General features: G+C 40.0%; 1 protein-coding gene across 4 annotated transcripts in view; it reads right to left on the reverse strand.

Moving 5' to 3' along the window:
- ARHGEF9 (Cdc42 guanine nucleotide exchange factor 9) overlaps positions 1 to 13,808 on the reverse strand; it is a 241,991-nt gene that overhangs the window by 171,242 nt on the left and 56,941 nt on the right. For all 4 annotated transcript variants that reach the window (XM_012739107.2, XM_012739110.3, XM_012739109.3 and 1 more), the window contains exon 2: positions 5,859 to 6,038. In XM_012739107.2, coding sequence (XP_012594561.1) covers positions 5,859 to 6,038 — 180 coding nt within the window. The remainder of the gene's footprint in view (positions 1 to 5,858; positions 6,039 to 13,808) is intronic.

Consider the following 13,808-nt stretch of genomic DNA (forward strand, 5'->3'; position numbering starts at 1 on the left):
AAGATACCTTAAATCAACTGTCCTAAATAAGATTCAGGAGGCCTGGGTTCAAGTCCTGACTTTGCCACTAATTCCCTACATAAGAAAGCAAGTCATTTCCATTCTCTAACCCAGGAGTCCTCAAACTTTTTAAACAGGGGGCCAGTTCACTGTCCCTCAGACCGTTGGAGAGTGTGCACTGTGGGTCCGGGACGAGTCAGCTGCTAAGCAGGACAGGCAGCCACGGCAAAAAACACCCAGAGGGCCGGATAAATGTGCTAGGCAGCCCGCAAGTGGCCTGCCAGCTGTAGTTTGAGGATACCTGCCTAACCCTATATTTTCTCAGGATTTAAACAATGAGGTGGTCAGGCTGACCAGTGATCATAAGCAGGTTACTTTGGAGATAATTTAGCCTATAGATATTCTCTATTTGACCCTCACAGTGTTTCTTTAAAAATGTGAATTACTGGGCAACATTTTAAGAATATGGAGATTTTTACATAAAAATCCAACTCCTGGCTTTTCTAGAAAGACTAGAATATCTAGCCCCACTGGGCTTCTCTCCTTGCTATACCCCCACCTATGGGAATCAAAAAGTCACTTTTGCTCCCTTTAGATGGGGCATGAATTTCTTATTTAGACACAGGCCCCCACTTATCCCTTGTTACAGCCTGCTTCACTCACATAAGTTACCTGCCTAGGCCCTGTAAGCATCTAAGTTGGCCATCCCTGGCCAAGATGGGTCTTTCTAGCTCTAAATTTACAGTGAGTCTAGGGTCTCATACACGTGAAAATCTTTTCCCAACTGTCTCTTTTTGCAGCAACAAAGAGCACTATATAAATCAAAGCCAAGTTACACTCTGGAACAGGAGACTTCCCTATAAACAGGAGGTCGGATTTCCATGACATCCGGTTTATACAAAGGCAAGTAATGATGATAATGACCTACTTAGGCCATCCTTTCATCTCCTTAACTCCAGGCAGATTAGAAACTAGAGAAATACAGAATTCAAAGAAAAAAGGAAAATACATATCTAGCTCCTAATGGTACCTGAGCAGGCTCTTCACTTTCTGACCAAATCTATACCTTGTCACACAGGCCTTACCTTCCCATCAGTAATAGGCTGTTGTGTGTCCTGTATACAACCTGCCCTCAAGTAGGTGGCAGGCCATGGCCATGGCCCAAAGTCAGAAAAAAGTCTCCTTTTATGCACAGTGATAAAGAAAAAGAGCCTGAATGACTTGGAGTTAGGGGTATCAGGCAAAAGGAGGCCCACCACAGGGGTAGGATTTGCAACTTAAAAGACATAATCATAATCTAGCAGTCTTCTCTCAGCTCCTAGGGGAAAAATCAGCCCAGGAAAGCAGCTAAATATGTCAACAGCTAGACATGGGGACTGGTGTTCAGCAAGCTCTAATTCAAAGGTACATTAACTCTTGCATTGCACTTATGAAGCCATGTCCCCAGTACAGAAAGAAGAGAACCTGGAAAACACACACACACACATTTATACATGATTACAAGAATGAAATTCTGAACATGGGACACAGATTTGACTGGGTAGAAGGCACATATATCTGGCAAGTTCCCGTACAGTGGCCAAAATAATATGACAATTACTATTGACAGGTATCCAGCATATCACAGGTTACAAAGCATTTTCACAAGACCTCATCATCCCCATTTTACAAGGAAGAAAACTGAGCTTTGAAGATGCACAAGAAGCTTTTCAAGCTGCACATCTAATAGCAGAACTGAGGCAAGAATCTGGGTTTCTCAGACTCCAGGTTGGGTTTTAACATGATCAAGAACAGGTAGGGCTAGCTTGGACAGAACCACACTAAGCATCCTTGATTATCCATCCTAGGCCTCAAATGTTCTCACAGCAATGTGATTTCCACATAGGGAATGGAGGTGCACTGCTACATCAGTCACCAATTTGGTCCAATGATCTGCAAAGGTGTTCAGTTAGTATGGGGTTATGGGTGAAGACTTTTCTTTGTCACTATACTTTCTATTATATGCCAAATAACCTAGGAATGATGTTGTCAAGGAGCTACTCAATCTTAGCTAAGGGTGAGTATGGGTGAATCAGGCAATTATCTTATAACATGGAGATGTAGCATCCCAGGAAATTACCTATTCACCTACCAACATCATCAGCACTAATGAAAATTCAGTAATTCAGTATGATCCATCTCTATGTCCTCCTTAGACATGTCAGACCTTAAATAGATTCTGGAGAGTGCTTCAGAGATGAAGAAGAAAATAAGGGCCCTTGATCATACACCAAATAGGTGACAGTGCCATGACTAAAGCTCAAGTCTCACATTTCCTAATATAGGTAGCACTGTTTTCACAATACCATTCTACCCTCAACCAAAACCAATGTAAAAGAAAAATAGAGATAACAGTTCTATTTACAAAGATCTATCAGAAAAGACTCTCCATAACCTCCATCATGCAATCCCTTGGCGATATCACATAATCTTACTAGAAATGTAAACCTAAACATAAATACTCATTCATGAGAATTAAAAGGTCTTTCTTGGAACCAATATTCACATCACTAATACAACAGCCTAATCTCATTTCCTTCTGCTGGTGATAACACAATAGCCAGCCCCTTGGGTTCTGCAGTACTCTTCCTGAAGAGATATGAAGAACATTTGACTATTCTTAAACAAAAAAAAAGGTTCACAGTGATCAAATAAGTGCTCATTCAAAATATAATCTGAGGCAACAGGGAATATTAACCTTAGTTTCTTGAGAAATAAACACTGATATAGTAGGAAGAATACTGGAGCTCTGAGTTATGATTTAGGTTCTATCATTAATGCTCTAGGTCTATGATCTCAGTACTCAGTCTAGACTTGTGCTATTTGATATAGCAGCAACTAGCCATCTGTGGCTACCAAACACTTGAAATGTGGCTAGTGTGAATTGAGATGTACTGTGAGTATAAAATGCACACCAGATTTCAAAGAGAAATATATATCATTAATACTATTATAGTGATAATATATATTATATAATATTTTGGATATATTTGGTTAAGTAAAATACATGAAAACTAATTTCACCTGTATCTTTTTTACTTTTTTAATGTGGCTACTAAAAATTTTTTAATTGCATTAAAGACTTCATTATAGGGCCGGGCGCGGTGGCTCACGCCTGTAATCCTAGCACTCTGGGAGGCCGAGGCGGGTGGATTGCTCGAGGTCGGGAGTTCGAAACCAGCCTGAGCGAGACCCCGTCTCTACTAAAAATAGAAAGAAATTAATTGACCAACTAAAAGTATATATACAAAAAATTAGCCGGGCATGGTGGTGCATGCCTGTAGTCCCAGCTACTCGGGAGGCTGAGACAGGAGGATCACTTGAGCCCAGGAGTTTGAGGTTGCTGTGAGCTAGGCTGACGCCACGGCACTCACTCTAGCCTGGGCAACAAAAGTGAGACTCTGTCTCAAAAAAAAAAAAAAGACTTCATTATATATTCTTTTGTCTAATACAAATATAATGACCAATGGGTCTTAACCCAGGCTACACAGTCAAACCATCTAAGAGGTTTTTTTAAAAATCTAATTTCTGGGCCCCATATTCAAAGATTATTTAACTAAACTGAAGCCTGGGTTTTAATGTTTTTTTTGTTTATTTGTTTGGGGATTTTTTTTAAGCTACTGAAGTGATTTTGTTGTACAGCCAGGGTTGAGAACCACCGGGCTAGACTTTGTACCAAATGGCTTCTAGGGATGTGTGCCTAGAGAAATACTGGCCTTGCACTTAGGAGTATCAATGCCTGCTCATCAATATTGTGAAGACTGGCTCTGCCAGTTACCTCTCTGAGCCATCCTGGCTTGCTCAATTATTTCCCCCATCCCTTGATTTATGGTTTATTATAAAAGTGGCATTTCCCTGGAAATCAAATGCATTTGGACTGGGCGACATCATCGCTGGGTACAGTTTAATTCTTTTTTTAAAGAGAGAAGTCTGTCAGCACAAAAGACACAAGCTGTACATGTACAGGACCTCATGCTAGTCCTGAAGGTCTGTGGTTATTGATGTGTTCTGACTACCCCTGGGACTGATTCATCAACCAGCAAAGCTGAACTAGGACACAGCATTTGGAGATGGATGGAAGATGCTGCCTAAGCAGAGAAGAAAGGAATATATATTTCATTAAAAGATTCTCAAGATAGATGGGGTGAGAAGTCATTTTGTTCATTCCCCTGCTTCTGGGCAGTGCCCTCACCTAAGATATCCCAACAAGATAACAATATTTACTGGGTTTGCAGCCCTCTGAGGAAGGAGGCTTCTTTCAACCTCTAGGGACAGCCTTGATACATGAACCTTCTTGGGACTAATAAGATGGTGGTAGTGATAATTATGATGATAATGATAAAACAAGTTACCATTTGCCTAGTACCTAATATCTTGGATATATATCTCTATATAATATCTGTTGAGTACTGTCCTAGATACCTTACTCACATATGTGACCTTCTTAAATCCTTATATAAAAAGTCTGTTATCCCTATTTTTCAGATGAGGAAATCAAAGCATAGAATGTTAAAAATCTTTAAAAGCTATAGAGCTAGGAGGTAGTAAACCTATATCTCAAGTTAACTAACTCCAAATGCCCTGCTCCTTCCTTCATATCACACTGCCATAATTCCAATCTTGTAGTCCTTCAACATCCAAGAGCCTTTTTGTTTGGGGTCCAGAGGACCTAACCCTCATCTTACAGGAGAAACTAGAAAAAAAGCTGATGAGATGTGGTAAGGATGGTTATAACACACTTCCATGTGGCACTGGTACTCGTCTTGCCACAAAGCAGTTTTCACATGTTTTATTTCATTTCCTATGACATCCCCTGGCATTAAAGAATTGCCAAGACTATTTTGCAGATGGGTAAACCAGAGCTCACAATAGTGAAAGAATCGACTCCAGTTCACAATCCCAAGGAAGGCCAAGAACTTGAACACCTAGCCAAAACTCTTTCCTCATAGCACCCTTAGGTGACAAGCACCCAGGGTCACTTCCTCCATAGTGACTGGGAAGAAGCAGAAAATGCTGAGAGTTCCTTCCAAAGAGCCCCTCTGTTAAAGGTCAGGTTATTCATGGTACAATGTCAAAGAGGCAGGGCCTTGCAAGACCTTACAGACTGCCTGCTTCCCACCCCCAGCACATCATAGATCCCAGCCACTTGACACTTGAAAAAAGTAACTTCTGCTATCAGTAAGCTCTAGCCCCTGGGGGTCAGCAAGCCCACACTCTTACTTTAACCTCTGAAGACAGTCCTGTGACAACACATAAGGGTGTTCACAATTTCCTAAATGAGAGAAACAAGACAAAGAAGCAGAGAGGAAGGACAAGGGGAGAGTAGAAGAGAAGGGAAAGAAGAGAGGATAAAAGAGAACAGAGGAGAGAAGTGAGCAGAGAGGAGAGGCAGAGATGGGAAGGATCTATAAGAAGAAAGGATAAAAAAGAAGGTACAAGGAAAAGAAAGCAGAAAAGACAACATCAGAAAAGCAAAAGTTCACAACAATATAGAGTTAAAAAGGTGTTCAAAAACCACCAAAAGCCAAACTCCAAAGAGGAAACTAAGGTCCAGACAAGGGAAGTGATTTGTACAAAGGTAGAAGGGGGGGGAAGTCAGTTAAAATAAATAAGAGACAAAGGAAAAGTCTACAAATGAAAAGGACAAAGATTAAAGGAAGCCCAGGTCCTTGGTAGGAAACAATTTTTAAAACAAGAAAAAATATGAGAAAAGCCACCAGGAGAGGAATGAGCAGGAGAACAGGGGCTGGTGAAAGGGAAGCCAAGGGGCAGGCAGGAAGCCAAGGAGAGAGGTATAGAGAGTGAAGGCTGACACTCACCCTCACAAAGCTGGCAGGAAACCATCCCTCCTCATCGTCGATCTGGCCCCACCACCAATCCTTGTTGGAAGCATCCAAGACTTTGATGACGTCGCCAGCTTTAAATGCCAACTCCCGGTTGGCCATGGTGACGTGATCCCATACTGCCTCAGCACTAACGATGGAATCTCCAGTGATCAGCTTAGGAGACAAAATGAGAATGTATTCAGTCCACACAGCTGGCTACCTTGTCTGCCCTTTCCCCCACCCACAGAGCTCTACTATTCATACAAAAACTCACAGACTCTAGTGGTGAGGGCTGGGGGTAGCTCCATTGGACTATAAGACAAACAATACTGTCAACTCTGCATTAGCCAGTGCATGGAATGACCCAGAGTATGAATACAGACTCTATAAGCCTCATGCTTTTATCCCTACTCATGAACTCCTCCCAGAGAACAATGAAAGTGCCAGTCCATCTCTCCTTGGTGCTTCAAGGCAACCGTGGGTCTGGAATGCGTGAAGAGGCTGAAATCAACGGGTAAAATGAGCTTCATGCACATTGGCTTTTAATTCTCTGTGCTCCTCTCCCTTGAAGCTGACCAATTGAGAATTGGTGATTCATTATTTAACTCTACCATGACCTTCCCCATGGTGTAACAGACCATGACATTCCTCACATACAATGAACTCCAGTTCTGCAGCCTTCTTCTCTCACCCACACATGATACCATCTAGAGAGGTCATGGGTATGAAAGAATATGGCTTTCTGTGATGCCTTGTGCCCAAGAAACTCAAACTTGGCACAGATTCACTTAGTGATTTGTACAACCACCCTGTGAGATACAGGGGGTCTGGGCATTTGATACATGGCAAAACTGAGCAACACAAAAGTTAAGGGATGAGGCTAAGATCATCAGGCAAGTCAGGGACTGTGTATGGACCCTAACTCTGGTCATTAGACTTGATGGCCAGCAGGACTGGGCTTCACACAATGGCAGGCAGACATCTATTCCATTGCCACATGAACAAACAGACATTCATGACACTCATCTAAACATATAAGGATAGGAGTGAGGAGTAGTTTGCCTCTCTCTGGCTACCATCCTGACCACTGTGTTATTTGTTCTCTTTTTCCCTCAACTGTTCCAGGTTATATGGGCCATCAGTCTTCCCTACATTTGGGGAAACAGATTATATAATAGAGAACATATGGCTGGTCAGGGAAAGAGACTCAAGAACTCTCTCCCCAGCACTGAATTGTTGAACATGTCCTCTGGAAGTCAGCTTTTTCATCAGCCTGCTTTGAGGAAGGACTGACTGACTCTCCAAGGCAATCATGGCTCCATAAGACCAAAGAAAAAAACAGTTCAAAGACAACAGAGACAGTCTATGTAATATGCACCCTATCCCACAGGTCTGCTCTCCAACATACTAGCCAAAATATAACCCTATGGTCACACAATGAATGCACATACATGGCACAGATATAAACACAGTCATAGACACACTGAATGCTTAGTTAAGGTGTTCAGTTCCTCAGGCCCTGCCTGAGGCATCTATCATTGGTCAAAACTCTAGTCTTTGTGTCTTTCACAGAAGGTAAGGCACAGTGAGAGTTCCTCAGCATGGACACAAAGAGATTTCCAGCAGGACCTTTTACAACACCACCTTTCAGATAGCTCATGCCTTACTGTCTGCAAAGTGTTTTCATATCTATTGCATCACTTAATCCTTAGTGAATGAGCTGGGTCTATTACCTAAATTGTAAAGATGAGGAAACTGAGTTTCAGAGACGTGACCTGGTCCTTCAGCCAATAACACAAGTAATAAATTATGGAGCTGGGTCTTCTTACCTCATGTGCTCTTACAGCCATCAAACTGTACTAGCAATGTCATATTATCTATACTGAACTTACAGAACTCCATCCATGATATCATAAAACAGATGGTTGTTACTCTTAAAGAACTCTAAAGAAAGATTTATACAGCCACCTTTAGTCACTGGTTTCCCTACCTCTGAAGAGATTCATTTTATGTTAAAGTTGCTTTTTTCCAATCATACAAAAAGTCAATTTCTCCTTGTTCTGGACTCAGTGAAGAAGGAAAATTGCTGGTCAATGGCCTCAATAAGATAAATCATTTTAGAGAAGTCGCCTCTAACCAGGCAAAGATGGGCCCCAACTGGGTGTTGTTAGAGCTCAATAAGCACATACAGCCCCAACACACAGCACCATAACAGCTTGTAGTTTAAACCTATATCCATAGCTTTTTATCAAGGATCAAAAGAATATCTCAACATCAATTACCAACCCTCTGCTCAGGACACTATCAGTGATGCTATTTGCAGTCCCCCAGGCCCAGGTCTGGCTGATTCCACTGCCTGAACTCTTTTTTTGCCTTTCAGTCTTCTTTTTAGGAACTCCATGCTTGGCTTCACCCAGTAGCAGATGGCTTACTCTTATTCCCCATTTAGTCCAGCCGATGTGCCTGGGCCCTCAGGTCACATGGCCCTGGACAAGGCCAATCCAGGACACAGTGGTCGCAAAATTAACCAACTGGCAAGGTATTGTCAGGGCCTACTTAGAAACCAATGACTGTCAGAATTGCACAGCATTTTTAATATCATCACACTTAAGACCTCATTTTATAGGTCAGGTATAACAAAAGTAACTTGCCCACAGTCACCAGATGACCAGCCTCCTGAACCAGTTGTGTTTTGTTTTTGTTTTTTTTTTTCCCAACCATAGAGAAGGAATATAAAGAACATCTGGATTTAAGACCTTGAAGTACTACTTGCTAAAGGTATAATGATAATGATGATGATGTTAGCTAATATATAAAGTACTTCATATGTGTCAGGTACTATTTTAAACACTTTATACACATTAACCCATTTAAGCCTCACAGCAGCCCTTTAAGGATACACTAGTATTATTCCTATCTAACAAATGAGGAAATGGAAGCACACAGAATTTAAATACTTTTTCCAAGTTCACATTGCCAGTACCTACTGAAGTCACAGTTCAAATACAGGCACGGTCTGGCTCTAGAGACTCTGTTCTTAACTTAAATACTATGCTGTCTCTGGGTCTCAGTTTCTTTGCCTGTAAAATGAGGATAACTCTACTCTCTTGTCTGCTTCATGAGCTATAATACACTGAACCAAGAGCTGACAGGTATGTGCACAGAGGTTAGAGGAAGGCTGATCTATAAGGGGCTGGCAGCTGTATGAGGCTCCTGTGCGCTTCCATCACAAAGACAAGCAGGAGCAAAGGAATGCTCCTCACTTACCCTCTGAGTTGTTTTAAAAAAGTAAACTAAATGTGGGCTGGAAATTGGTCCAAAACCTCCTCTTTGTGTACAGAATTGACTTTTAACTTGCTATAATTTTTTCATATGTATGTACTTTTCTCTGCTCATCCATTTTCCATCCAACATTCAGTCAGTGAGCTCCTATTACGTTCAGGGTTCTGTTCACTGTGATTCAGCTCCAGTCCTTACCTGAAGAACAAAGGTTCTCCAGGCACCAACAATGCATACCTTTCAAGCAGTATGTAAAGGTGGTTAAAGGCAGGCAAATCTGCCTTCAATTCTGGGCTTTACTACTTTACAAAGTAGCAGTGACAATAGGAGGTGAAGGACACAAGAGGTTTCAGAGAGACAAACTGAAATGGAACTATAAGCACATAATTAGGATACTGAGGAATATAATCTCACAGTAACCAAAGAGGTTCAAACTATACAACCTTGGGCCTCAGTTTCTTTACCTGCAAAATTTGGATAATAATGTTTGCCTCACGGACAGGGCTGTAGAGAAGGTGGACTGAAATGCTGGATATACAGTAACTAGTACAGTGCCTGGAATGTGCTGGCCTAGTACAAGACTTCATCAAAGGAGGGATTATACAAGGCTATTGGGCTCTAGAAAGGTTTTGTGAGACACTGAAGATAGACCTTAAAAATGGATAGAATTGTAACAGAAAGAGAAGGGCATTTGAGGCAGAGGAACAAGATTAAACAAAGTCTCAGAGATAAAGACTATGGGGAATTTGATGCCAAACAAGTAGTGAAGGTTAGAGAGGGTAGGGTTGGGAAAGGGGGAGTGGAGGAAAGGATGGCTAGAAAGGTGGGATGAAGTCATTTTTGAAGGGACTTGGATCTAGTTTCAGTAACAGAAGGTCAAAGTTGATTTTGGGGATGGAGGTTGATCCTAAGTGTGGTCATTGAAGTATAAGGGTAAGTTAAGAGGAAATACTGGCTTTGGAGAAGAGATGACAAGCTTGCTCTTTAAGGTGTTAAATGTGCAGAGCCAGCAGAGCATGCAGGTAGGTTTTGTGAACTAAAATCCTCAACCCCTACTGGCTGACTGAATGGACCCCCTCGTGGCCAGAGGAATATTCAAGGGCAAAGTTGCCTGCCAGGAGGAGGGAGGTCAGACAGGCCTTATCATGCCCCCCTCCCTTCTTGGAGATTTCCTTTGTAACCCATTAATAGGCCTGAGGGTATGCAAGACAAACCTGCAGGCCTTCTATTTGCAACAAATGGTGGCTTACCTCTGGTAAACAGTTTATGTTAAAACATTCCACCTCTTTAGACAAAGCATGTGTCTTTAGCCAATTACAATCTAAAGAATCTTTAAACCCACCTATAACCTGTAAGCCCCCCCCCCCTTCGAGATGGCCCTCCTTTTTGGGCCAAACCAATGTATACCTCCCACACATTGATTGATGGCTTTACCCATAACCCTTGTCTCTAAAATGTATAAAAAACAAACTGTAACCCAGCCACAGCAAGTCCACTTGCCCAAGGCCTCTTGGCAGTGGCTCCGGGTCATGGTCCTCAAATTTGGCTCAGAATAAATCTCTTTAAAATTATTTTACAGAGTTTGGATTTTTTTCCGTTAACAATTTTGGCGTAGTCGGCAGGACCTCAGAGAAGACTCAGGGCCGCCTAAGGAGCAGCGCGGACTCGGCGCCAGGTACCGGCATGGCCCTTTTAGGCCTCCGACTCCGAGCTTCTCCTTTGGCGGGAACTGGTAAGTCCTCCTGAGATCCGGACCTCCCGTTTTTGGTTGATGGTCTTGGTTTATTCAGAGCTGGTTCTTTTCCTAGGAATTGTTGTTTGGGATCCTAATTTAGTTTTGGAGGTGCATTCTAAAGGGCTTTCTCCGTTGCCTTTTTTCCACTTGAGAGTGAGGAAGGGCAAAGAAAATGACTCCTGTTGGGGCACCCCAGTTGGTTTGTGGCATCTCTACTTGCAAGTATTTTTGTAAACGAAAAGATTCAAAGGCATGCCAGGTTTTCTAGAGCTCCAGCTGGTTATAGCTAATTCTTGTGCACAAGGTTTTAAGAAAGGGCAAAATTACATCAAGAAAAATTCAGAGCTGAAATGGTCGACCCCCCACTATTAAAATGTCTCAAGCTATCTCTCTTTCTTTCTGGCTACTCTAAAATCTGCTAACTTTTTCTAGTGATGTTAAGATAACTCATTGTTTGTGGTATTTACAATTGAAAGGCTACCTGGAGACCTTGCAGCCAGTTCCAGCTAAAATGCTAACATAGAAAACTCATTTTGCACTGAAAAAAAAAAAATCAAACTACCATAAAAACTGCTTTACCCAAAACTTTGATCCACAGGCCTAATTAAGTTACCTATCAGGTCAACTAAAGTTTGCCAGGTGTACAAGTTCCAGTCTCGTCAGAAGAAATTTAGATCCAGCTTTCTTTTACAGACTGGTGAGTTTGTGTTACCATTTCATGGCTAACATTCTAAGGTAAAATTTATCAGAACTTTTTGTGTATGTATGCTTCTGAGAGAGTGTATATGTTTGGGTATGTTTTATGTCTGTCCATGTATCACATGTTTGTGCTTATAGGTTTCGGACTGTTTTAAAATTAAGGAAGCGCTCATAAATTAAACCCAAATGCTTCATGTGAATTTAGTAACCGTTGGTAAATAAGCTGTGTTATTATTAATAAATAAGGTGTTATTAGTAAAGTAATAGTAAAAATGCTTTCAAACTGTCAGCATACATTTGTTTTTGCCTGGGTTTTACTGGACATTTTTAAGTTCTTGACGTGTAAAGGTTTGATAAAAATGTAAACTCAGCCAAAGACAAAGTAATGGGTGATTTTTGATAAGTAAAGTAAATTTAATATTTGGTCAAATGATATTAACTAAATCTGGGTTACCAACAAAAATACTTATGTGTTTAAGGTAAAAATGCAAATGTGCCCGAGTCAGCAAATTAGAATAAATAAAACAACAAATAGAGGGAAAAAAACCCAAATTTAATCGTTAAAGGTGTATAAAAAAAAACATTTTGGTTTTGATCTTTTAATCCTAACTGCAGAAATAGTTTACCTCCACTCATTCAATGCCTGTGCACAAGGTGTGTTCAACTCATTTAACAGTACTGTTAGGGATTCAAAGTTGTCCTGAAAGTTGAAAGATCTTAAATTGAAAGCTTTAGTGTTACCTTGGTCTTGTCCATTTTTGTCCTACTCTTTACAATCTAGCTGGTTATGATTACATTGTGTTACTGTAATAAAGTTTTTGCCTAGAAAAAAAAAACTTCTAAATTATTAATTTTTATATAGCAATTTATTTTAAGATAAAAAGTGAATGATGGTTAAAATCCATGAGAATCTCAAAGTAATCTTACTCTATAAATGTGCTCAAGTTTATGCACTAAACATTGTTTTGAGACCATTTAGATAGTTTTTTTAACAGCTTAATCTTGAGCCTCATGTAAAAAGCATGTTACCACTTTGTATCATTGTTTGAGGTGCTAACAAATGATGCTGAAAGTTTTTTTCCTCAGTCTACAGCCAGGAGATCTTATGTTGATGGGATCAAAAAAAAAAAAAAAACTAGCTTAAAATAAAGGCTTCAGAAGCAAAATTTTTTGACCTTGCTTGCCTCTTGTGCCAATTCTTCCCTGAAGCTAGCCATAAAACCTAAAATTATTCTATGTAAAATGGCCATAAAGCAATTATCTGACCTATTTTGTTTGTACTTTGTTTTACTGTAAAACCCCATGCCAGAAAGGGCTTTGTCCTACACCCAGAAGGGAAAATGCACACTCAAGAGGCCAAGCAAAATCTAAATATAAAATGCCTAGCTGGTTCTGCCACTAAGCCTGTTAGAATTAGCTCATATCCTTTTTGTCCAATCATCTTTCTACACAGCTGTCCATACTTTAAACATAAAAAATGGACAATTTCCCCTGCATCTTTGTGTTCATTCTAAAAACGTCCATGTATAAGTTTTAAGTCCTTCTCTTATTAATCCTATTAATTTTAATGTCAGTAGATTTTCAGCAAGCCTTTAGGAGAACAGTGGTCTTTGCTCCCAAACTTTGGGTGCCAGAGACATTACCCTATGATGCCAATAGATTTTGTTTGGGGATGTGATATTTTAGAAGGATCTAATTAGCAAATACCTTTAAACAAGATATTCTAAAATGACTACTATGTTTACAAAATTTAGAAGTGATGTTATATTTTGTTTAAAATAACAAGTCTTATTTAAATGCTTATTGTTTCTGATAAGATTTGAGTTTGTATTTTAATCCGTGTTCTGTTATATATATCTAGTTTACAGGGTATAAAAATGGTTAATAAAGTAACTTAAACTTTTAATAGCTAAGATCTAAGTAAGGTGCTAATATAGATGAATTAGGTAAATACAAATGCAATAAATACAAATAAATCTTAAAGTCATGTTAAGTTAAAAAATAATCATAAAATGTCATTATATGTCCCTTATAAATGGGTCATTTGTAAGGTAAAGTACTAGAACATCAGTTCTTAAATATAAGTTTAAGTTTATACCTTCATAGCTTTATATTTAGGAATATTAATACAATTGGTGACTAACAGTTCAAAGTTAATTTAACTTCCTAAGTTTTTCTAAGAGTTAATATTATGATCAGTACGTGTAATTAAAACTTCTAGATAAAAAAAA

Source organism: Microcebus murinus, unplaced genomic scaffold (assembly GCF_040939455.1).
Source record: "Microcebus murinus isolate Inina unplaced genomic scaffold, M.murinus_Inina_mat1.0 scaf001_hap2_Mmur4.0, whole genome shotgun sequence".
Classification (NCBI taxonomy): Eukaryota; Metazoa; Chordata; class Mammalia; order Primates; family Cheirogaleidae; genus Microcebus; species Microcebus murinus.